At 44.2% G+C, this 26,588-nt stretch overlaps 1 protein-coding gene across 1 annotated transcript; it reads left to right on the plus strand.

Annotated features, from left to right (window-relative positions):
* Window positions 1-965: 965 nt before the first annotated feature.
* Window positions 966-26,291, plus strand: LOC116979295 (type-2 ice-structuring protein-like). Its single transcript, XM_033030905.1, has 8 exons — window positions 966-996; window positions 3,085-3,198; window positions 5,033-5,146; window positions 6,980-7,093; window positions 19,645-19,808; window positions 22,758-22,895; window positions 23,005-23,122; window positions 24,906-26,291. Exons 1-8 carry the CDS (start codon window positions 966-968, stop codon window positions 24,980-24,982), a joined length of 870 nt encoding a protein of 289 aa, XP_032886796.1. The 3' UTR covers window positions 24,983-26,291.
* The last annotated feature ends 297 nt before the right edge of the window (window positions 26,292-26,588 follow it).

The raw sequence follows: 26,588 nt of genomic DNA on the forward strand, positions 1-26,588 counted from the left end.
TCCTTTGGGTGCTCACCGGTTTCCTCCCACTTTCCAAAGACGTGCAGATTTATAGGTTAATTGGTGTCTTTTAATTGGCCCTAGTGTGTAGGACAGAGTTAGTGTATGAGTGATCGCTGGTCGGTGCGGAATCAATGGGCTGAAGGGCCTGTTTCCACACTGTTTCCAGCCCACACCGACCACTAAGTAAGCTAAAAGTCCATGCCAGCCTTGATGCTAATTAAAAATAATCCCATCTCTGCACATGGCCGTTAGCCTTCCATTCTCTGCATATTCATGTGCCTATCTGAAAGCTTCTTAAAGCCCCTGTCCCACTTAGGAAACCTGAACGGAAACCTCTGGAGACTTTGCACCCCACCGGAGGTTTTTGTCAGTCTCCCTAATGGTCTCCCCTGACAAAAACCTCCGGGAACCGCACGGATACTTGGGTGGGGCGCAAAGTCTCCAGAGGTTTCCATTCAGGTTTCCTAAGTGGGACAGGGTCAAATGTTACAATTGTATCTGCTTCCAGCACAACCCTTGGTAGCAGATTCTACTGGAATTGCTGTCTCATATCATCAAATATCATCAAAGACTCACGCCGACCTGGCTATGCTCTCATCTTACTACTACCACTGGGAAGAATGTACTGGAGGCTGAGAACTGTGATCTCCAGGTTGCAGAACAGCTTCTTACCATCAACCTTCAGCTTCTAGAACAACACTGCACCAAGCTTGTTCCAGGCACCTACCACTCTGTATAACAAATAATTGCCTTGCACTTCTCCCTCAAACTTGCCCTCTCTCACCTTAAAGCTATGCCCTCCAGTCTTTAACATTTGCAACATGGGACTACGATTCTGACTGTCTATACTTTCTGTGCCTTTCATAATTTCATAAATCTCCATCAGTTCACCCCCTCAGCCCCCAACACATCAAAGAAAACAATCCATGTTTGTACAACCTCTTCCTATTTAAGAGACCGAGATGAAGACCACCTGGAATCTCCAAGGCGGAGGTAACAGGGGAGCTCTGAGGCGGAGACCACGGGAGAGCACAGAGGCAAAGACTATGGAGGAGCTCTGAGGCAGAGGTTGTGGTGTAGTACAGTATGGAAACAGGCCATTCAGCCCACTGAGCTTATGCTGCCCATCATAGATGTATCAAGAGCCACTTCACCCACCATGTCTGTGCCAGCCTTTTTGCCCACCTGCACTAATTCCATTTCCCTACACTACACATGCATTTATTTATGCCTTGCCAAACTAAGTGCCTGGCCAAATGTCTCTTGAATGTAGTGATTGTGTCTGACCACCACATCCTCTGGCAATGAGTTGCAAACACTAACTTCTCTCTGTGTAAAATAAAACTTCCCCAGCTCACCCTGTGGGATCTGGCCAATTGCCTTACTAAAATCCATATACAGTAGACAACGCCTACTACCCAGCTTGATTACTCCTCTCCCATTTAGATTATTACTAATTGATCTATCTTTTCTGCCATATTGATAATGGTCTATAAGTTTTACAAAATCAAAATGTTTCTTTTGTCTGGAAACTCTACCTTCTTCATAGGACAGAATTGAAACTTGCAGAAATATTTCAGATACAAACTACTTCCTATCACTCTGCCATTAAGAAGTTACAAAGTCAAACATGTGTGTCGGTAAACAGTAAAATAAGCTGCTGCTGTTGTGGAAGTGGTGAGGCTTTGCTGCAGAACAGCGCTGCAGTGCAGTTTAGCTAACTGCTGAATGCTACACCAGACCGAAGACTGATTCTCTGCCTTCATGCATAACTATACACCACCCTATATTCTCTGTATGATCCACGTCTCCATCTGCTGCAGCCATCACTGGCTCTGGCCTGGCTTGACAAAAGTCAGAGAGAGCTTTGCTAAATGAGATAACCTGCCTTTGCATTTAAATATAGAAAATAACACCTGACCAATCCCCGTTCTCACATATTTGACAGCAGGATTATTGTTGTGCCCTGCTGGTTGTGGAATTAAATAATTGCTGCGAATGAGAAAGCAATTCTTCAAAATGCTTTTAAATAGGATTGATTTTATTTATCCACAAAGTGCTGGAGTAACTCAGCACCTCAACCAAGGGTCCTGATCCGAAACGTCATCTATCCCTGTTCTCCAGAGAGATGGAGGTTAAACGCAAATTGGAGGAACAGCATTTCATATTTCACTTGGTTAGCTTACAGCCCAGTGGTATGAATATTGACTTCTCTCGCTTCAGGTTGCCCCGACATTCCCTATTTCTCTATCCCTCCCCCACCCAAGTCGCACTAGCTTCTCATATTCACCCTACAAACTGCTAACAATGGCCTGTTTCCTGTATAATCTTTACTTTTTTGCCTATCTTTCATCATTGTTCTTTATCTCTCCACACCACCGTCTATATCTCTCGTTTTCCTTATTCCTAACCAGTCCCAAGAAGGGTCTCGACCCGAAACGTCACCCATTCCTTCTTTAAACAAGATGCTGTCTGGCCCGCTGAGTTATTCCAGGTTTTTGTGTCTATCTCCAGAGATGCTGCCTGTCCCGATGAGTTACTCCAGCACTTTGTGTCCTTTTTGTAATCCAGCATCTGCAGTTCTTTGTTTCTACCTCTTGATTTTATTTATTTAATTCAATTGTAGATCCTACAGACTTGGGTGAAATATTGCCTTGCACAGGTCCAATGTTCAAGCACCTTGTTTAAAGTTGGTACCTAACTTCCTTCCTCAGTTCCATACATTGGTTTGCTTTGTTGTGGTGCAGGCACGGACATTGTGCAAGATTGGTTGAACTCATCAGTTTCAAATCTTTTGCAGTGATGAAGCGTAGCGTGGAGTGTTGGCATTAGCTGCTGGTTCATCAAAGCAACACAGGCTACCGCAGAGCAAGAGTGTTACCATGGGGAGACGATATCCGCAAAGTACATCGTAAGTGTGGTTCTACAGTCACTATATGATTTCCATTCTGTGAGCAGGCCTTGGGGCGATGTTACTTGCACAACTATTTCAGACATGAAATATCTTTCTGATGATAGATGTAAATGGCTGAGATCCTGTGCCACCTCCAGGAGATGATCCCTTTGCGCCTTGTCTTCCAGATCATCAAGCCTACGTGTCTGGGAAGCTGCTGCAGGAGATGGAGGTGATTATCATTCCCCCAAATGCCTTCTCTATCATCCATCTCCTGCCCATTCTCATCACTATCCCATCAGGTCAGTGTTGAACCAGGTTTATACACGTTATCTGATTAATATGATGCCACTTACTCAAGCAATGGTCGCGTACAGGCCATAGGACTGACCTTTTGAACAATAAGTGAACATTGGACTGACTTTTTGAGCATACCAACTCCTGGCATTATTACACATTTGCTCTCTAATTTCCCATTCTTGCACCACTCTTGGTTTCAGTGGTATTTTGTTAGCCTGCTGATTCCTTCCAAAATTTTTTGCGGCGCCCCGATGGAAATTTTTGAAAGTTTCTAAAACTCCTTCATAAATCTAAATCATTTAACATGGGGCAGCTGAAGATGTTGCAGAATTCTCATTGATCTTTTGGTCACCAACACAAAGAATTTCTCAGCTCTCCCTCAGCCCTCGGGCTCCTCCTCTTCCTTTCTCCTTTCTTCTCCCCGAACCCCCCCCCCCCCCCCACCTCCCCCTCCATCAGTCTGAAGAAGAGTTTCGGCCCGAAACGTTGCCTATTTCCTTCGCTCCATAGATCCTTCTGCACCCGCTGAGTTTCTCCAACACTTTTGTCTACCATCTGCAGTTCCTTCTTAAACACTATTGGCCTAAATATCATGCTTTTAGCTGTTCCAATGCAGGTTTATTAAGAGGTCCTTCCAATTGTTTCCCCAATCTTTTTACACTTAATAGCCATCCTAACCACTAGATCTTTTGGTCAAATCTTCCTTCAAATCCTCAGGTAAAGTAAAAACTAGCAGAATAATATATTACTTGAGCTCCATGAGAGGATTCAAGGGACTACTTCCTTTGCTCCATTTTTAGTTCATTCATCTGCATTATTTTCTTCCTTTCACCACCTTGGTCCAGCTTTTGAAAGATCTCAACATTATAAATAAACTGTCCACAACATTTCTTGCATCTCATGATATTTTTTCGCAAAATATGAGTAATTACTAAGGACTTCCTGTCTTCTGATTTCAATTCCCTACACGACCATTAAATTAGATATTCAGTGCAAGAATTGCAACACAGAAGCAGGGAATAAAATTCACTTATGCGTGGAACAGTATACGTTACCATTGCTGGATCAGCCTCTTTGGTATTCGTAGGAATTGGCAGACGTAAACACAACCTTACTCCTTCTTGTGGTTCAATTATTTCACATTCTGACCTTTTTTTCTACAATTATACATTGATCCATCCATAAAAAAGACTCACTCTTTAGACAGGGTTTCCATTTTCCTTATGATAAAGAAGCCCATTCAGCCCATTGAGTCTCTGCCAGCTTTCAGAACAATCCTATGTAATCACATTCACCAACTTTATTTTCCTATGACCTATTCACTTCACACATCCCTTTAATTCAAAAACACACAAAGTGCTGAAGTAACTCAGCAGGTCAGGCAGTAGCTCTGGAGAACAAGGATAGGTAATGTTACAGATTGAGAATCCAAAATGGGATCCTGAATCCCAAAACAGGTTCCTAACCCGAAAAGTCACCGATCCGTGTTCTCCAGAGATGCAGCCTGACCTGATGAGTTAAGCCCCTGTCCCACTTTTCCAAGTTTCTCACAAATTCTCCCGAGTTTTCCCCTTGATTCAAACTCTGAGAATTATGGTAATAGCCAGCAGTAGGTACTCGGGGCTATTTTTGTTACTCGTGGACATTTTTCAACATTCTGAAAAAAATGTCCCGACTTACCTGATGCCCCGAGTACCTACGGCTGACATTACGAGCCGCTACGAAATATCTACGGAATCCTACGGACCAGCTACGGACTCCTACGGAGTCGCTACGGACATTCCCAGAGTTTGAATTAAACTCCAAGAGATGATCCCTTTGCGCCTTGTCTTCCAGATCATCAAGCCTACGTGTCTGGGAAGCTGCTGCAGGAGATGGAGGTGATTATCATTCCACCAAATGCCTTCTCTATCATCCATCTCCTGCCCATTCTCATCACTATCCCATCAGGTCAGTGTTGAACCAGGTTTATACACGTTATCTGATTAATATGATGCCACTTACTCAAGCAATGGTCGCGTACAGGCCATAGGACTGACCTTTTGAACAATAAGTGAACATTGGACTGACTTTTTGAGCACACCAACTCCTGGCATTATTACACACTTGCTCTCTAATTTCCCATTCTTGCACCACTCTTGGTTTCAGTGGTATTTTGTTAGCCTGCTGTTTCCTTCCAGAATTCTTTGCGGCGCCCCGATGGAAATCTTTGAAAGTTTCTAAAACTCCTTCATAAATCTAAATCATTTAACATGGGGCAGCTGAAGATGTTGCAGAATTCTCATTGATCTTTTGGTCACCAACACAAAGAATTTCTCAGCTCTCCCTCAGCCCTCGGGCTCCTCCTCTTCCTTTCTCCTTTCTTCTCCCCGAACCCCCCCCCCCCCCCACCTCCCCCTCCATCAGTCTAAAGAAGAGTTTCGGCCCGAAACGTTGCCTATTTCCTTCGCTCCATAGATTCTTCTGCACCCGCTGAGTTTCTCCAACACTTTTGTCTACCATCTGCAGTTCCTTCTTAAACACTATTGGCCTAAATATCATGCTTTTAGCTGTTCCAATGCAGGTTTATTAAGAGGTCCTTCCAATTGTTTCCCCAATCTTTTTACACTTAATAGCCATCCTAACCACTAGATCTTTTGGTCAAATCTTCCTTCAAATCCTCAGGTAAAGTAAAAACTAGCAGAATAATATATTACTTGAGCTCCATGAGAGGATTCAAGGGACTACTTCCTTTGCTCCATTTTTAGTTCATTCATCTGCATTATTTTCTTCCTTTCACCACCTTGGTCCAGCTTTTGAAAGATCTCAACATTATAAATAAACTGTCCACAACATTTCTTGCATCTCATGATATTTTTTCGCAAAATATGAGTAATTACTAAGGACTTCCTGTCTTCTGATTTCAATTCCCTACACGACCATTAAATTAGATATTCAGTGCAAGAATTGCAACACAGAAGCAGGGAATAAAATTCACTTATGCGTGGAACAGTATACGTTACCATTGCTGGATCAGCCTCTTTGGTATTCGTAGGAATTGGCAGACGTAAACACAACCTTACTCCTTCTTGTGGATCAATTATTTCACATTCTGACCTTTTTTTCTACAATTATACATTGATCCATCCATAAAAAAGACTCACTCTTTAGACAGGGTTTCCATTTTCCTTATGATAAAGAAGCCCATTCAGCCCATTGAGTCTCTGCCAGCTTTCAGAACAATCCTATGTAATCACATTCACCAACTTTATTTTCCTATGACCTATTCACTTCACACATCCCTTTAATTCAAAAACACACAAAGTGCTGAAGTAACTCAGCGGGTCAGGCAGTAGCTCTGGAGAACAAGGATAGGTAATGTTACAGATTGAGAATCCAAAATGGGATCCTGAATCCCAAAACAGGTTCCTAACCCGAAAAGTCACCGATCCGTGTTCTCCAGAGATGCAGCCTGACCTGATGAGTTAAGCCCCTGTCCCACTTTTCCAAGTTTCTCACAAATTCTCCCGAGTTTTCCCCTTGATTCAAACTCTGAGAATTATGGTAATAGCCAGCAGTAGGTACTCGGGGCTATTTTTGTTACTCGTGGACATTTTTCAACATTCTGAAAAAAATGTCCCGACTTACCTGATGCCCCGAGTACCTACGACTGACATTACGAGCCGCTACGAAATATCTACGGAATCCTACGGACCAGCTACGGACTCCTACGGAGTCGCTACGGACATTCCCAGAGTTTGAATCAAACTCCAAGAGATGATCCCTTTGCGCCTTGTCTTCCAGATCATCAAGCCTACGTGTCTGGGAAGCTGCTGCAGGAGATGGAGGTGATTATCATTCCCCCAAATGCCTTCTCTATCATCCATCTCCTGCCCATTCTCATCACTATCCCATCAGGTCAGTTGAACTCTTGGTTTCAGTGGTATTTTGTTAGCCTGCTGTTTCCTTCCAAAATTCTTTGCGGCACCCCGATGGAAATCTTTGAAAGTTTCTAAAACTCCTTCATAAATCTAAATCATTTAACATGGGGCAGCTGAAGATGTTGCAGAATTCTCATTGATCTTTTGGTCACCAACACAAAGAATTTCTCAGCTCTCCCTCAGCCCTCGGGCTCCTCCTCTTCCTTTCTCCTTTCTACTCCCCTAACCACCCCCCCCCCCCCCCCCCCCCCCCCGCTGTGCAAACAAAAAAGTTGCCATGCCCATCTCCTTTAAAGTTGCCCCTCTCACCTTAAAATTTTGCTCTCCAGTCTTTGATATTTTTGCCCTGAGGAAAAAGGTTCCGACTGGCTACCATATCTATGTTTGATTGCTCAATGCTTTAGACACAACCACACCAGACCATACCCATTATGTAATATGGTTTCCCCTTGCCGGGTCTTTCAGTTTACTTTGCATGTGATGCTTTGATATCTCCACTGAATATTCTCCTTTTGCACTTGTCCATCATGGCTCTCTTACTTTTGAATGCAGCAAAAGATTCCATTAAATTACATACTTACAATGGGAGCACATTGTAACTGACAAGACACCTCTGAATATTCAAACATCTTGGTTGCAAAGTAATTCACATAAATATTCTCAAAGCTTTTGAGGACAGAATTCCAAGATACCCAAAGGTACACTGGTGCCCTCAGCCGGTGAGGTCTGACTCTCCAGTGACACAAATATTGTACTTTCCTCAACTACTTCTTCTGGCAACACTTTACATATACCCACCCACCACTCTCTGAGTGAAAAGGTTGCCCCTTAAGTTCCTATTAAATGTTTCCCCTCTCACCTTAAACCAACGACCTCTAGTTCTTGATTCCTCTACCCTGGGTAATAAGACTGTGGGTTCACCCTATCAATTCCCTCATCATTTTATACATATCTCTATCGCAATGGCGGAAAACAGCTTAACCGAAGATATCTGATATCTGGTTCAATGTAGTCCAATTAGTATAACGGATGTGATCGAGAATATGATTGCAAACCGCATCTATTAAGTGGCCTGATGCTGTGGGTGAATAGACATTGCTCCGCAGCCAACACTGATAGCTTACAAATGCTTATTAACGCTTATATTTTTTCATTTGAATGTGTTTGTTTTAAGCCAAGCTCTCATTTTTATTTATGCCTGTTCTCCACATAATTCCTGAAGGATATCTTACGTTAACAATCCCTAAGAGTGGCAGAATCTTATGTTGTGGCCCTTCCTCACATTCCAAACTCATACAGATTTATAGGTTAATTAGCTTCGGTAAAGATTGTAAATTGTCCCTAGTGTGTAGGATAGCGTTAGTGTATGGTGATTGTTGGTTGTCATGGACTCGGTGGGCTGAAGAGCCTGTTTCTGCGCTGTATACCTAAACTAAACTAAAATAAACTAAACTGCACTACATAGGAGCTACTGAAGACCAGACAGCCGCTTGCTGTGCATTGAATAGCCAGAGTAGAGAATTATCTGGAGTAACACAACGGGACTGGCAGCATATCCGGATAGAAGGAATGGGTGACATTTCTGGTTGAGACACTTACTCCAGCATTTTGTGTCTATCTTCAGTGTAAACCAGCATCTGCAGTTCCTTCGTATGTAGAGAAGTTTCATTTGGTTTGACTATGACGTTCAGTCAATGGTTTAATGGCAGGTGAGGATGAAAGTCACTAATTTGTCATGATCCTCTTAACCAGTGAGCAGGGAGACTGCTCATCACAGCCCCGCAATGCCAGCTGAGGTGTGTAAACTGCAGGTGGTCGGATTTTCCCCTCATTCTCTGATTGAGTCTCAGCGGGAGAGGAAGGTGTTTGTATTCCTGGGAGGGTTTTTGGCTGCTCCTCGTGTTTTGTCCCCGTGTAAGTATGGTGTGTTTAGAACAGGCTCTGTAGAGATGGCCAGCTTCCTCACACAGGTCTGGCGGCCCTTCTGCTTGCAGTTCTTGCAAACAATAATCTTTTACCAATTGACCCAAATGTCCTGCTTGACCAGGGCTTTGTCATTATGGCTTCTTTACTCTTAAGCAAATTTCACCAGATCTTTGGTTAACAGGATATTCATGTCACTGTTCCTTTAATTCTAACCTCAAAGTTGTCCACCTTGCAGAACCTAACTGTGTCCCTACTTACTGCTGTTGGAAACACTGCTCGTCTCTCCTTCCTCTCGACCATGTCTGAGTTGGGATTATTACCTTGCTGCTCCTACAACCTTACAGGTGCCTTGTCAACACAAGACAGACGTGGCTCACTCTACCTGTGAACCACCCCATGGCAATACCCTTTTCCTGAGGACTCATCTGACATCAGATCAAGGTCCAGCACGTCACACCTCACGTCAAAACCACTTTGATGTGACATGAAGCTTGTGCTGAAAACCACTGAGACAAGTTAGATCATTTAAAATATTTCTGCAGGGTTTGACCAGAAACATCATCCAATACATGTAATCACATGTAGGAAAGAACTGCAGATGCTGGTTTAAATGGAAGGTAGACACAAAATGCTGGAGTAACTCAGCGGGACAGGCAGCATCTCTGGAGAGAAGGAATGGGCGACCTTTCGTATCGAGACCCGAAATGTCACCCATTCCTTCTCTCCAGAGATGGCGCCTGTCCCGCTGAGTTACTCCAGCATTTTGTGTCGACCATTGTCTTTCCGCTGACTGGTTAGCCCGCCACAAAAGCTTTTCACTGTACCTCGGTACACGTGACAATAAACTAAACCCAAACCTTCCACAGCTATTTAACAGTCTCAATTCACTCCTTTTATCTTGTATCATCACTGTCCTCTTTCCTGCTGTTAACCTTGTGATAGTCTTAATACTGCCTATGTCTCTACTACACTTTGTTCTTGTAATTCCACTGACAGGTCCTGACTCCAGTGCTGACAAGCCTCGAAAGAATCACTTCTAATATCTAATTGTAGATCGAACCTTTCCTCTTTTCCCCCTTTACATATTTGCAATCCAATTAGCTGTTATCAACCTTCTCCAACTTCTTGCACTTTCATAATCATAAAGAAAACATGGGTTGTAATACGATGAGTTATTACAGACCACATCATCATTATTTGAGACGCTAAATGCTCAGCTCAATGAGACCTGCGGTGCAGCCTGTGGCCAATACACTGTGAATGGCTCGATTGTAATCCTGTATTGTCTTTCCACTGACTGGTTAGCACGCAACTAAAGCTTTTCACTGTAGCTCGGTAGACATGTTGATAACCTAAACTAAACTGATCTCACTGCAGCCAAACTGCTGCTGGTAGCTCTAAGAGAAGGTACATACCTGGACTGCAGGATATTTCCTATAAATATCAAGGCCACTGCATTCCCACCCAGGTTCACTCACTCTGTCAGAATGGCCCCAAGGTTAATGTTTTTCTTTCAGAGTGTGTTTGCAGGGATCACTCTATCAGGCTTTCTCTAACATTTACACTCTGCACACATATTCCAAGCATTCGCTATCTCTCTACCTGCCAGTTTCCAAAGACCCCCCACCTGGCTGGTCCTCAAGGTTCATTCTCTCTGTTTCCAGGGTTCCTGTTCCCTTTAGGTTGATGCTTGGGTTTTGTCAAGCTGTTCCAGAATTCCTGCTCCCTCTCCACTTGTTCCCAGGGTTTACTTTTTCTGTTTCCAGAATTCATCTTTCCTGTCAGGCTGTAACCTGGTTGCCATCCTCTTTATTGTAAAGTTCTCCAATTTCACCCTTCCAATCATAGTGTTGCCTGGAGTGCATCTCGTTGCTTTGTGCATTCACACTGCTGGGGGCTGGAGAACATTCATTTGATGCTTTTGAGTGCAGTTAATATCTGTGTGTTGTTTGGCTTGGGCTAGTTTGATCAGTCTGACTCAATCTCCTTTTATTTGCTCTTGTTAAATAAAGTTTAGCTGAACTTAGGTTCCAATTGAAGTCTATTCAGTGATGCAGAACATCATGGTGCAATGATTAAAAGGGAAATATTATCATCTGAGAGCGACTGACTTTCATCAATTCAAAGCAAATCAGATCCTAAAGGAGTAGCTTTCATCAATATACGATCTAATTAAAGCAGTGATCTTTCAATATGTAACCTGCCGCCCAGGATTCAATTCACAAAAGTCTTGTTTTCAGATTTTAATTATGATTTTTCATATTTAACATTGGGATTTTTAATTCATTTACCATTGTTAAAATCTGTTCAGATGCAGTCTGATGGATCAAAAGCGCTGCTTATGCAGCAAGATTGTTATTACTGGTGCTTGCCTCTTTAACAAGGGGTGCACTTTGTGATAACCTGCGGTGACCAATGATGGGTCTTGTTAGAACTCCCCATGTCTTTTTGTATTCTAATCAAACCTTGTATTGCAAAGGCCAATCAAATTAGATTTTCATACTATATGTCCTAAAATAGTCTTTCTGTCATTTGGACCATTTGTACAGCAGGCAGTGAAGAAAGTGAATGGCATGTTGGCCTTTATAACAAGAGGAATCGAATATAGGAGCAAAGAGGTCCTTCTGCAGTTGTACAGAGCCCTAGTGAGACCACACCTGGAGTATTGTGTGCAGTTTTCGTCCCCTAATTTGAGGAAGGACGTTCTTGCTATTGAGGGAGTGCAGCGTAGGTTTACAAGGTTAATACCTGGGATGGCGGGACTGTCATTTGCTGAGAAAATGGAGCAGCTGGGCTTGTACACTCTGGAGTTTAGAAGGATGAGAGGATATCTCATTGAAACATATAAGATTGTTAAGGGCTTGGACACGCTAGAGGCAGGAAACATGTTCCCGATGTTGGGGGAGTCCAGAACCAGGGACCACAGTTTAAGAATAAGGAGTAAGCCATTTAGAACGGAGACGAGGAAACACTTTTTCTCACAGAGAGTGGTGAGTCTGTGGAATTCTCTGCCTCAGAGGGCAGTGGCGGTGGGTTCTCTGGATGCTTTCAAGAGAGGGCTAGATAGGGCTCTTAAAAATAGCAGAGTTAGGGGATATGGGGAGAAGGCAGGAACGGGGTACTGATTGGGGATGATCAGCCATGATCACATTGAATGGCGGTGCTGGCTTGAAGGGCCGAATGGCCCACTCCTGCACCTATTGTCTATTGTCTATTGCCAATTGTCTATTGACCTGTCTTCCCTGCATTTGCTTCTGAAGTTGAATCTTGTTTATTGGAAACCAGAATGAGATGTTATTCGAGGGTTTGACCTCACTGAACCGTATGTCAAAATCAGTTCACATTGGGCGTGGAAGTTTTCTGTCCATTTGAACAACTTCAGAAGATTGGGAGGAGCAGGTCTCAAGTGATAATCAAGCTTACCATGATCAGTAAACGCCAGAGAGATTGACGTCCATCACTGACCTCACTGATATACCACAGTTTTGACTTTGAAGATCAACATCCTAATAGCGTTGTTGATGGGTTGTGAAAATTTACCATAAAATCTACAAGGACACCTGAGACTGTTCCACATTTATCCTTCATAAACCAACACCGGCTACATTTTCCTTTTGTCTTCCTGGAGACATTCCACAAAAAATACACCATCCCCTTCTGTCTTGGGTGTCAATCGTATAGAAATTAGTTCTGAGACACCCCACTACAATCAGGTTATTTTCTATTCTTATGCTTTACTTTGTATCTTTGCAATTTGAATTTAATCAGTAATCGTCCTACTTGCATTATACTTTTTCTTCCCGTGCCTTGGTGTCTACCGGTCCCAATGAACTGTATTTGTCAAAAGCACAATGATGCATCAGATTGCACTGCTGCCCCAGTTCGCGTGCACCAGATTTGATCCTAACCTCCAGTGCTGCCTTTGTGAAACTAAATTCCATCTGTAATCATGTGGGTCTACCATGAGTGCTCTAGCTCTTTCCATATCCAATAGATATATTGATTGGTTGGGAAATTGGCTACAGTCAATAATCCATATGTAGATGGCTCGTAGGAGAAACACGGTGAAGTTGATAGGGATTTAAGAGCAGATGCAGAAGAATGGCATTGATGGGAATTTCTGAAAGTCGGAATTAACCTGAACAGATCAAATGGCTGAAAGAAATTATTAAAATAAATTACTGGTATGCAAGGAATGATTGCAGGGTTCAATCCGAGGTTGTCAATTGGAACGAGGGATAAAAATAGAAAATGCTGGAAATACTCAGCAAGTCAGATAGCATCTGTGGAAAGAGAAGCAGTCAATGTTTCCTGTTCAAAACCCTTTTTCAGGAGAAAAGGTGCGTCGAATTTGCCAGTAAGTCAATGCTTTTTGTTAAATTTAACCACAATGTAAAAAGAAAACAAAAATAAATTAACCTCATCCTTTCTTCTCTGAATAAACCGATGCTATTAATGTGGTTAACTTTTGCAGCTTTTCTCCTCCGTTCAAAATGCAGTTTCCTGTACTGTGTGCAGACACAAAATGCTGGACATGCAGCATCTCTGGAGAGAAGGAATGGGTGATGTTTCAGATCGAGGCCCTTCTTCAAACTGATGTCAGGGGAGTGCGCGGGACAGAGATAGAATGTAGTCGGAGACAGTAAGACTGGTGGGAGAACTGGGAAGGGAAGGGGATGGAGAGAGAGGGAAAGCAAGGGCTATTTGAAGTTAAAGAAGTCAATGTTCTTTTTTTTTTTTGGAACTGGAGCTGGAATTCCTGAGGTAGAAGATGGAGGGTTTTTTTTTTAAATTATTTGGAACCGGAACAAGAATCCGAGGTAGAAGATGGAGGCTTTTTTTAAACTTGGAACCAGAGCTTTTTTTACATTTGGAACTGGAGCTTTTTTTAAATTTGGAGTTCCTGAACTGTGTGCTTGGGTTAAGGAAATGTGATTGACACAAAGGAAAGCAACGAAAACTCTTCATTAAATCCAAACTGCAAAAATTGGCAAAATTCAATTTCACACTTGATATCAACTGAACGGTTCATTATTTTCTTCTGCATAAAATAAATATGGATTGGGTATTATTTTACTTGCACAAGCGTGCATTGAAATATATTGCGTTGAAAGGGCTTTCAGTCACATTTGTAACATGGCTATGACAAACATATGATGCTTGATTCTCTTATTTCTAATGGGAAAAGTTTCCTAAATGCAGTAAAACTCTGATGATGTGTGAACCAAATATTCTGAAATCCCAATGATATCTCGACACTGCCACACCAGGTGATGTTTGCTGGGGACCCTTCCAACTTATTGGGGCTGTTCCCTGCTCTCCCTTGCAGCTCACCAGTCCCAGTTTCTGCGCTCTCTTTGACTGGATCATGACCCTGTTTCCTATGCATCATGTCTGTTGTCATGATACAAATATGACTGAAAATCCTTTCTCTGGGTGCTTCGGTTTCCTCCCACAGTCTAAATACGGGCAGGTTTGTAGGTTAAGTGGTTTTGGTAAAATTGTCCTGAGTGTGCAGGATAGTGTGATCTCTGATCAGCGCGGCTCGGTGGGTCAAAGGGCTGTTTCAGCGCTGTATCTCGAGTTTTGATGTGAAGTTTTTAGGCTCTTCCAGATGTTACCAGCAATTATTATCACTGCAATCATAAAGTAGAAATCTGAAAAAATAAAGTTCCAAGATGGTTAATAATAAATAGGATTTGGCTGGAAAAGTTACAATTGCCCAAGGTTTATATTTCTAGTTACAAGTCTTGGATCATGATGTAAAAGCACTCGAGACACATTAATGATCAGGAGCCAAACATCACAAATGCTAGAATAAGTGCGGGTCAGTCTGCATCTCTGGAGAGCATGGCCTACAATCAAATAAGATCATTTAGAACAAGTTGTCCTACAATTTTAGGCTGTGCGCGCCATACGCAAGAAGAAGAAGAGAGCATGGGCATGCAACATTTCTGAAGCATTGCCTATCTGTGTTCACCAGAGATCTGCAGTTCTTTATGCCTTCAATGATAAGATGCCTCAAGGTGTGGGTTTGCCTTCAATACACTGCAGAACTTGTGCAAACACTTCAACAGTCCGAACCCCTTGTGCCATGAAGTGCAAATGTAACTGGCAAATCTCATGATGTGTTAGAGAGCTGGTCTGCAGGGCCACCTGTTTTGTATTTAATTAAATAGAGCTACATTCCAGACTGAAAGACTACAGAAGAAAGAGATGAATGAAGATGACATATACTGAGTGTGTGGTGTTTAAGACGGAACTGCAGATGCTGGAAAATCGAAGGTAGACAAAAATGCTGGAGAAACTCAGCGGGTGAGGGAGCATCTATGGAGCGAAGAAAATAGGCGACGTTTCGGGTCGAGACCCTTCTTCAGACTGATGTGGGGGTGGGGGGGAGGGGAGGGAAGAAGAAAGGACGAGGCGGAGACAGTGGGCTGTGGGAGAGTTGGGAAGGGGAGGGGAAAGAAGGAGAAAGCAGTGACTACCTAAAATTGGGGAAGTCAATGTTCATACCGCTGGGGTGTAAACTACCCAAGCAAAATATGAGGTGCTGCTCCTCCAATTTACAGTGGGCCCCACTCTGGCCATGGAGGAGGCCCAGGAAAGAAAGGTCGGATTCGGAATGGTGGGGGGGGGAGTTGAAGTACTGAGCCACCGGGAGATTAGGCTGGTTATTACGAACCGAGCGGAGGTGTTGGGCGAAGCGATTGCCAAGCCTACGCTTGGTCTCACCGATGTAGAGCAGCTGACACCTAGAGCAGCGGATGCAATAGATGAGGTTGGAGGAGGTGCAGGTGAACCTCTGCCACACCTGGAAAGACTGCTTGGGTCCTTGGATGGAGTCAAGGGGGGAGGTAAAGCGACAAGTGTAGCATTTCCTGCAAGGGAAAGTGCCAGGAGAGGGGGTGGTTTGGGTGGGAAGGGACGAATTGATCAGGGAGTTACGGAGGGAGTGGTCTCTGCGGAAAGCCGAAAAGGGAGGAGATGGGAAGATGTGGCTAGTGGTGGGATCCTGTTGGAGGTGGCGAAAATGTCGGAGGATTATTTGTTGTATGTGATGGCTGGTAGGGTGGAAGGTGAGGAAAAGGGGGACTCTACTCTTGTTACACTTGTGGGGGGGATGTGGAGTGAGAGCAGAGTTACAGGGTATAGAAGAGACCCTGGTGAGAGCCTCATCTAGAAGAGGGGAACCCCCGTTCCCTAAAGAATGAGGACATCTCCGATGCCCTGGCTTGGAACACCTCATCCTGGGTGCAGATGCGGCGCAGATGGAGGAATTGGGAGTAGAGGATGGAGTCCTTACAGGAAGCAGGGTGGGAAGAAGTGTAGTCCAGATAGCCATGGGAATCAGTGGGTTTATAGTAGATGTCGGTCAGTAGTCTGTCACCTGCGACGGAGATAGTGAGGTCTAGAAACGGTTGGGAGATGTCGGAAATGGTCCAGGTGTATTTGAGTGCTGGATGGAAGTTACTGGTGAAATGGATGAAGTCAGTGAGTTGTGTGTGGGTGCAGGAGGTAGCACCAATGCAGTCATCGATGTAGCTGAGGTAGAGTTCGGGGATAGGGCCACAGTACGCCTCGAACAAGGATTGTTCGACGTACCCTACAAGGAGGCAGGCATAGCTGGGGCCCATGCGCGTGCCCATAGTTACGCCTTGGATTTGGAGGAAATGGGAGGAGTCAAACGAAAAGTTGTTAAGGGTAAGGATCAGCTCCGCTAGGCGGGAGGAGAGTATCAGTAGGGGATTGGTTGGTTCTGCAGTCAAGGAAGAAACGGAGGGCTTTAAGACCCTCCTGGTGGGGGATGGAGGTGTAGAGTGGCTGGACATCCATGGAGAAGATGAGGGAATGGGGGCCTAGAAAATGGAAGTCATGGAGTAGACGAAGAGCGTGTGAGGTGTCTTGAACATAGGTAGGGAGGGATTTAACCGGGGGTGGGGGGGATAGGATGGAGTTGAGCTATGTGGAAATAAGTTCGGTGGGGCACGAACTGGCAGAAACAATGGGTCTGCCAGGACAGTCTGAAGAAGGGTTTCGGCCCGAAACGTCGCCTATTTCCTTCGCTCCATAGATGCTGCTGCATCCGCTGAGTTTCCCCAGCAATTTTGTCTGCCAGGACAGTCAGGTTTGTGGATTTTGGGGAGAAGGTAAAATCGGGCCGTGCGGGGCTGGGGAATGATGAGGTTGGAGGCTTGAGAGGGCAGGGAGCCGGAAGTGATGAAGTCAGTGATAGTGTTAGAGATCATGGCCTGGTGCTCGTCTGTGGGGTCATTGTCCAAGGATAAGTATGAGGAGGTGTCTGAGAGTTGGCGCGTGGCCTCAGCCTTGTAGAGATCAGCGCGCCAGACTACCACGGCACCTCCCTTGTCGGCGGGTTTGATCACCTAGTCTGGGTTGTTAAGTGAGTGAAGCACTGTATGTTCAGGGGGGGAGAGAGTTAGAAAGGGGAGTGGAGAAGTTGATGCGGTTGATGTCCCGCCGGCAGTTTAAAATAAAAAGGTCTAAAGCCGGTAGATGGCCATGAGGGGGGGGTCCAAGAGGAGGGGGTCCATTGGAGATGGGAGAAGGGGTCATCACTGGGGGGGCGAGAACGCCTTCCCATGGAGAAACGCTTGGATGTGTAGGTGACGGGAGAAGAGGTCCACATCGTGGCGGACACGGAACTAATTTAGGTGGGGACGGAGGGGGACAAAGGTGAGGCCTCTGTTGAGGACAGACCGTTCGGTATCCGAGAGGGGGAGGTCAGGGGGGATGGTGAACACATGGCAAGAATGGGGGTTGGGGCCGGAGGAAGGCAGGTGAGTGGACTGAGGCCGAGGTGATGTCTGGTAGGGGGGTGGTGGGTGGGCAGGGTGGAGGGGGGTATGAGGACTATAGTGTGGGTGGGGAAGAGCTGGGGTCACATGGTTTGAGGGGGAAGGGGAAGTCCCAGTGGAACAACCACTGAGGTTCCCTGTGTTGGGGGGGGGGGGGTGGAGCACATATGTGTAAGCTATTGGGAACTGTGATTGTTCCCATACAGGGCGTGTGGACAACACAAGAAGCAGCTGCATACTGACCACATTATCTCCTATTAGTTCTCAATTATATTTTCGTTTACTAATCTCTTGAGCAAATAACAGCTCTTTTCACCAATTTCCAACTACTCACAAAGAGGTGTTTGTTCATCAGCCTCACTGTATATAAATGCCCTCAGCATGCAATTACAAGCACTTGCCTGGAACATCCTGGAGGGTGCGAATTGCTGGCCTGTAACTGCACCATTTTCTCTGCAATGGACCTAGGAACAAAACTCTTGCTGTTTTTTGCCGCACTCTGTTGCTGTGATCTGCAAGGTACGCATACAGTTTCAATTCAAAACTGACCTTATTTTCACACTCACTGTTTCATCCCTTTTCTCATTCCCTTCTGACCGTTATTCCATCTCCAACACCCCCCCCCCCCCCACGCACACACACACACACACACACACACACACACACACACACACACACACACACACACACACACACACACACACACACACACACACACACACACACACACACACACACACTTACTTTTATTGCTTTATGTTCACACACTTCTACCATTCTGTAGATTTTCTTATTGCTCTCCTTTCGTTCCCTCTCTGAAAAAGAGACAAGTGAAAGAGATTGAGGGGGAGCATCTTTTCATATATTTTTCAGCATATGTGGAGAGAGCCACTGCTTTGTAAGTCACATTATTTTACAACGGGGGATATTACACATAATCAATTGTACTTCTCGAAACACAAAAACACCCAAAAAGGAATACATTTGTCAGAGTGGAATTGCAATGCCGGTTCACTATATTGGTTCCAGAGATGCCAGTGTCAGCATTTGAGGGAATATTGAGTACATGGGCCTGAATTTTCTAGAACTTAGGAAAATAAGAGGAAATCTCATTGAAAAGTCTCATACAGCTTAATGGATGGAGAGAGGATGTTTACCCTGGCTGAGGATTCAATGAGTAGTGTCTCTCAGGGTCAGAGACTCTGGTAAGGGGCAGACCATTTCAAACTGAGGTAAGAAGAAATTTATTTCCAGAAAGGATGGTGAATCTTTGGACTTCTCACCCAGAGGTCTGTCAAGGGCTCAGCCGTTGAGTTTATTTAAAAGAGAGATTGATAGCATTTTGGAAATTATAGAAATCAAGGGACATAGGGATCGTGGAGAAAAGTGGTGTTGAGATTGAAAATCATCCATGATCTTGAAAAACGAAGGAGCAGACTTGAAGGACCAAATGGGCAATTTACTGCTCCTTTTTCTTCTGTTCTATGACTTCTCTTCAGTATTTCACCCTTGACCTTCTCCGGAAATATTCCATAAATTTGAAAATATGGCCACAAAGATACTGTGCTCTACACGGGAGTATTGTACATAATCAACTGCATTTCTTAAAACTCTGAAAACAGATATTATCAGAAGTGACACTCACTACTGTTGTTTAAATATTAATTGACCAAAATAATCGAAGTAAGTCAAAGATAATTGAAAATTGTACATTTGATTATTCTGCTATGCTCGGTTAAATTTATAAGAAACTTCAAAGAGATGTTCTTACTCGTTTATACAGCAGCTGAGGAAGATGTGGCTGAGTCGAAGATCACGGAACGGAGGGAGCACAAACGCCGAAAACGAGAACAGTTCTGTGACGTGTGGTGTCTTCCAAACTGGGCTCTGTACAATTACACCTGTTACCGAGTTTTACCCGGACTTCGTACATGGGTTGACGCTGAGGTAGGGCAGGCTGCAGAATTACAATTGTCCTCTTGTATAAGCAAAGATAGTGGGGTGTGTGGATGAGGTAGAAACAAGTTCTAGCCAAGGAGAAGTGCAAAATTTACAGCCACCCACATTTCAAGTAAAGTCACGTCAGGTCAAGTATATTGTCATGACTCATGTAAGTTACAAGTACAACGAGAAGCTTGCTTGCAGCAGCATCAGAAGCACATGGACTCAGGTAACGCACAGAACATGATAACAAAAACATTCCATAAAACAGTGAAAAGAAAAAAGGCTGTTCACAAACATTAGTGCAAAAATACAATAGAAACTAGACCAAGTGCAGACCCGTTGGGTCTGTTCCCCCAACGTGCGGTTGTGTGTGGGTGGGGGGGGGGGGGTGAGGCGGCATGCACGTCACACACACTAACTATCCCCCCCCCCGCACACATGCTAATTACCCCCCTTGATATTATATTAATATTATTAATTTGCTCCATTTACCCCATAACCACCCTATCTACTGACGCATAGCCCCCAACTTGCAGTCGCATTTAGAGAGGGGGGCGGGGTAGAGAGTGAGGGCAGAGAGAGAAGGGGCCAAGACAGAGAGAGGCAGAGACAGAGAGAGGGGAGCAAGAGGGAGAGGGGGGTGGAGGGGACGAGAAGAGGAAGGGTAGGTGAGGGGGTAAGGTGGGGGAGGTATGAGGCGAGAGGAGGGGGCTTGTTAGTAGAGGGTTTGTTGTGAGGTTGGTGGACGGTGTTTCCTGGGTGTTTATGTTTGGGTTTTTCGGCTAGGATGTGTGTTTAGGGTTCTGGGTTTTCTCCCTCTTTTCTCGCCCTCTTTTCTCCCTCTCTTTTTTTTCTGTTCTCGCTCCTCTTGGTTTTTTGCCTCTCTCTTTTTCTCTCTTCGTCCTCTCTCTTGTCTGCGCTATCTCCCTTTTTCTCTCCCTGTGTCGCTCGCGAAAGAGGTATATTGGTGATGGGGAGTGGGGCGACGAGAGAGAGTGTCTTTTTACTTCAACCCAACCACCCCAAACAACCATTTGCAGGCAGTGCCTTTTTACTTCAAACCAACCATATTTATCATTTTCAAACCACATAAAGGGCACTCACAGTTGAGTAGACATGTGTTCAGTGTTATTCAGATTTCAGAGAAACATGACCCCCATCTTACAGAGACTGAGTGAGGCACACCACTTCCTAGTTTTATAGTCCCTCCCCCTCCCTCCAGCAGGGGCAGCAGAGAGAATGGTGATTTAAAAAAAAAACATTATATGTCTCTGATTTTTCATCGATGGGAAAAATCCTCTGGTCCAGGAAGGCAGACATGGGCTCTGAGCGAGGTGGTCAAAAATGACGGCCGTAGGTGGCGGCGTTCTCTTGGAAATCGCAGCACAGTGGGCCAAAAGCGGTCAAGATCAGACTTTTAGTAATATAGATAAGGCCAGTTGCTAACGATTTTAACTCCCCTTCCCATTCCCATACTGACCTATCTATCCTGGGCCTCCTCCATTGCCAGAGGGAGGCCACACACAAGCTGAAGGAACTGTGCCTCATATTCAGCTTGGGTAGTTTATAACCCAATGGTATTATCAATGAATTCTCCATTTTTTGGTAATCTCTATAAAACCCACCCCCCTGCCTTTTCTAACCCCCCCCCCCCCCCCCTTCTTCCTCCTCCTCCCTTCACTATACTACACCTGGACTTGCATCTATTTCTCTCCTCCTCTCCCTCCAAATGCATTCCTTCTTCCGGCTTCACAATTTGCAATTCTTCAAACCTTGTCTCACACTTTTTTTTTATCATCTCTGCCCTTTGTCCAACCATCTGCCCATCAAAATCCCCCTTCATCTGTCTTCCCCTATTACCTATCATGCTTTGTCCTGCCCTCCTATCTTCCAGCTTTCTACCCCTCACTCCTCCCCCTCCCCTCCCCCACCCCCACACACACACTCACAATCTGTCTGAAGAAGGATAGAAGGATCCTGACCCGAAACATCACCTGTGCTGTCCATTGTCTCCAGGGATGCTGCATGACCCATTGAGTTACTCCAGCACTTTGTATCTTGTTTGGAAATAAATCAATGGTGAGGGATGAGTAGGGTTGCTGAGGTAGGAGTAGGGTTCTACAGGTCAGTTGAAGAACCTGATGGGTGTAGAGAAGTAGCTGTTCCTGAACCAGGTGGTGTGGGATTTAAGGAAAAGTGTATTTCATTTTGCACAAGGATCAGTGTTGATGGTGTTGAGAAGGTGTCCAATTATGTGCGGTCTGTATTTTCCCAAGGAGAAACACTACCATGTGAGATCTGGGTCCAACGGAAATCAGCCTGGCAGATTACCGAATACCTTGAGATACTTGAAAGAATGGGGCGACTGGACTTGTATTCACAGGAATTTAGATGGATGAGAGGGAATCCTATAGAAACATATACAATTCTTAAGGGATTGGACAGGCTAGATGCAGGAAAAAACATTCCCAATATTGGAGGAGTCCAGAACCAGGGGTCACAGTGAATGAATAAGGGGCAGGCCATTTAGGATTAAGATGAGGAAACATTACTTCACCCAGAGAGTTGTGAATCTGTTGAATTCTCTGCCGCAGAAGGCAGTGGAGGCCAATTCACTGGACGTTTTCAAGAGAGAGTTAGATTTAGCTCTTAGGGCTAAAGGAATCAAGGGATATGGGGAAAAAGCAGGAACGGGGTACTGATTTTAGATGATCAGCCATGGTCATATTGAATGGCGGTGCTGGCTCGAAGGGCTGAATGGCTAAATGGCCTACTCCTGCACCTATTTTTCTGTTTCTATGTTTGCCCAAATTGTTGGTGAGTAGTGGAGCCAGTGAATAGTTCTGGCTTCTTTTCACCACCCATCTCTCCCCCTGCCCCCCCCCCCCCCCCCCCCCCCCCCCCACCCCCCAACACATTCCTCAGGGTAAGCTGATATCTCTCCTTTTTCAGGTGTATTGTCAGAATATGGTACCAGGTGGTCATCTTGCCTCACTTCACAGTTTGGAGACGAGTGAGTTTCTTGCAGATCTATCTTTGAATACATTGAATTCCAATATTGTTTGGGTTGGTGCCTCTGACAGGTACAAGGTAAATGTAATGACTACATGGCTTAATACAGCACAATCATTTGTTTCTCAATTCATACATATGTGTAATACTTAACATCTTTCTCTCCTTGTTGTTCCGCCTAATTTAGGCAGAGATCTTTTTCTGGACAGATGGATCTCAGTGGGATTATTTCCTCTGGCAAAGTAACTATCCTACTGTAGGACTATTAAATCACCATTGTGTTCTACTCCAATGTGTTGGACTAGGTATGCTTTCTTTTTTGAAATATGAGAACTTGGATGTTGTGGTAAGGTCCAAGTTATGAATGTTCAGCATTGGTGGGAAGCATTGTTGTCATTCTCTCACAAATTGCCACCTATAATAGGAAGTAGTGTTAATTCATAAAATATGTGCCAGAACAATAACTTGCATCAGCTGGAAGGGCCGAAAGGTGTAGCACGACAACTGGAAGACAGACATGTTATCAAGAGATGTCAAGGAAGTACAACAAGTTGTGTTGGAGACAGTATCAAGATGAAGATCAGATTAGACAACCCCAGCCATGACAGAGGTCAAAAGCCAGTTCAGTGTGAGAACAGGATGTGAGACTAATATTAGCAACATTGTATTGCAAAACCAGATGAGGGAGGAGACAGAACCTGGGAATGTTCCATATTTCTCTCAATGAGACAAACACAATTTAGAAAATCTGTTGGATTGAAAGTAAGCCCAAAGAGGTGTGGAAGAGTAGCGAAACAAGGAAGTTATGGATCAGTAGAGAGAGAACAATGGTGTTTACAGATTTTCTACAGCTCAATCCCTCTACACTTGGATTGTGAGGACTACACTTCTCTCTTGATAAGAAGCCCACATAGCCGCCCACAACCACTCACTTCTCCTTCGAGTTCATCCATTTCCTCCACGTAAATAATGTTGCTCTGAGAACCATTGGGATCTAAGTTGTGTTTGTCTCATTGTGAGAAATGTGGAACATTCCCAGGTTCTGTCTCCTTCCTCATCTGGTTTTGCAATACAATGTTGCTAATATTAGTCTCACGTTCAGTTCTCACACTGAACTGGCTTTTGTCCTCTTTCATGGCTGGGGTTGTCTAATCTGATCTTCATCTTGATATTGTCTCCAACACAAATTGTTGCACTTCCTTGACATCTCTTGATAACATGTCTGTCTTCCAGTTGTCAAGCTACATCTTTCTGCCCTTCCAGTTTCCTAGTTCCTCATTGAGCTGAGTGAATGAACCTCTTAACTGAGTGAAAACAATCTTCACAAACCTAGCATGAAGTACCTTTATCTTTCCTACCTGTTCTACTGTGCTGCTTCCAAGTATAGGTATGACATCTTCCTGCTCTATTTGTACAATATCCACATCACCATCCTTTGGTGTTCACCACCTTCAGAGACCATATCCCCACCAGTCATAGACCCTCAGTAAAGAGAGATTCTCTCAGAATGATACGTTATAGTATGCTGGGAGATTATGGTTCTCTATCTTATTGCATTATTGCCTCAGATCCCTTTTATATTTAAACTATTTAACCCTTGTCTCAAATATCCCATGCCAAAGCATCTAGTTATCTATGTATTTCTTCCATTCCCTTCGGATCTTCTAGTGAGAATTTCCTTCCAGTTTTTGGGCCTTTGAATGAGATTTTGTGTTAGCCGGTCTGAATTTCTTCACTTCTTCAGGCAGCTGCCTTTACATCCCATAAATCCCTGAAGTTTTGACATTCTTTATCCTCCTTCACCGTCGCAATCCTTGGCAAAATCCACCTTTTCAATCACACTTATATACAGCTCTCCCCTTTTGTCAATGTGTCAGTGTGTATGCTTTTGCCTGAGTGTGCCTGCATATATTATCTGCGGTTGCATCTGTTTCTATAGCATTTCATTTACACATACAGTACCTACACAAATATGCTCGCTCATTTCTTTGCATAGATGTCTAGTTGATAACAACATACCAAATAAGTAAGCAAGTTCATAAACAGACTGACTAATGCTATGTCTTTTGTACTCTTGCCCTTATTTAGATGCCTATTCTATGAGCAATACGGATTGTTCACAAGGCTTTGCAGCCGTTTGTGAGTACAAGCCGGAGTTTGATTAGTCTACCTTTCTAATCACAAACCAAATCTCTGCTTGCCGAGCAAATCTCAGAACAAAAACTAGCCACTGTTTTTTCAGTTGTAGTTGACTCTCTCAGGACAATCTGAACCATTTAAAGGCACTCTGCTATCTGAAACAAGATTGGGTCAGAAGTAACAAAATGTACAGCAGCTAAGGCAAGGATGACTCTTGTCATGTACTACTGCCAAGGCCAGTGCAGAAATCATAAGCTCCAAGGCCACGACTCACTAGACTGCTGCAAAACGTTAATGCTGTATCCACCTGCCCTTTCACTACCAGACAGTGAAAATACTCCAATAATCAACCAGGAGCAGGACAGATACCAACACTCAAGAGAAAGCTAAAGATCTTTCAATACCATAACAGCACGTTGCATTTATAAGGAGCTTTTATTGTACTAACATGTTTTGGACTATTCTGCTGTCAGGCTTCAAAACCTGTCCAATGTTGTTGCACAGCTTCAGAGATCTTATATGCTACAGCGTATTATATGCTACTTCCAATTTTTGAATAAAATCAGAAGCAAACAGAAAGTAGATGATAAACCCCTACAGGCCCTTTCATCTCAGATCCTGACCGTCAATGGCAGTGAGAGGATGAGAGCCCTGATGGAGTATAATACAACATGAATTAAACCATAGAAAGACAGATGATGCATGTTGATGCTCTTGCATTCACATAAAATCATGGAGTCATCCGCACAGTAACAGACCCTTCGACCAACTCATCCATGTTGACCAAGACACCCAATCAAAGCTACTCCCATTTGCCTGCATTTGCTCCATGTCCCTCTAAACTTTTCCTCTCCGTGTACCTGTTCAATTATCCTTTAAATGTTGTTATTGTCCTGCCTCAACTACATCCTGTGGCAGTTTGTTTCATATATCCGCTACCCTCTGTGAGGAAAAAGTTGCCCCACATGGTACGTGAGCTCCCAGAGGAGGCATTTGAGGCGGATACTATAACAACATATAAAAGACAATTGGACATGTATGTAGACAGGAAAGGTTCAGGGAGATATGGGCTGTGTGGACAGGTAGCATTTGCATAGATGTAGCATTTTGGTTGGCAAAAGAGGGTAGTGGATATATGAAACAAACTGCCAGAGGATGTAGTTGAGGCAGGACAATAACCTCTTGATCACCGTGCATGCATCCCCTGTTGACAAATCATGTTGCAATGGATATGCACATGCCTGCAGCACAACGATGAGTCGACCTATAGGGAGGAGATCCAGCTTCTAGCAGCATGGTGCGCTGACAACAACCTGGTCCTTAACTCCAAGAAGACCAAGGAGCTCATTGTGGTCTACAGAAGGTCTAGGGGTGGCACGCACACCCCTATCTATATTAACGAGACGGAGGTGGAACGTGTTTCCAGCTTCAGGTTTCTGGGGATCAACATCTCTGATGACCTCTCTTGGACCCACAATACCTCAACACTGGTCAAGAAGGCTCACCAGCTTCTCTTCTTCCTGAGGAGACTAAAGAAGGTCCATCTGTCTCCTCAGATTCTGGTGAACTTCTACCTCTGCACCATCGAGAGCATCCTTACCAACTGTATCACAGTATGGTATGGCAACTGCT

Source organism: Amblyraja radiata, chromosome 12, assembly GCF_010909765.2.
Source record: "Amblyraja radiata isolate CabotCenter1 chromosome 12, sAmbRad1.1.pri, whole genome shotgun sequence".
In the NCBI taxonomy this organism is placed as follows: Eukaryota; Metazoa; Chordata; class Chondrichthyes; order Rajiformes; family Rajidae; genus Amblyraja; species Amblyraja radiata.

Coding starts and splice junctions, on each gene's coding strand:
- LOC116979295 (XM_033030905.1), top strand. CDS start 966: ATGAAGACCACCTGGAATCTCCAAGGCGGAG. Junction 997..3,084: donor CTGGAATCTCCAAGGCGGAG/GTAACAGGGGAG, acceptor CTTGTCTTCCAG/ATCATCAAGCCTACGTGTCT. Junction 23,123..24,905: donor ACTCCAATGTGTTGGACTAG/GTATGCTTTCTT, acceptor GCCCTTATTTAG/ATGCCTATTCTATGAGCAAT.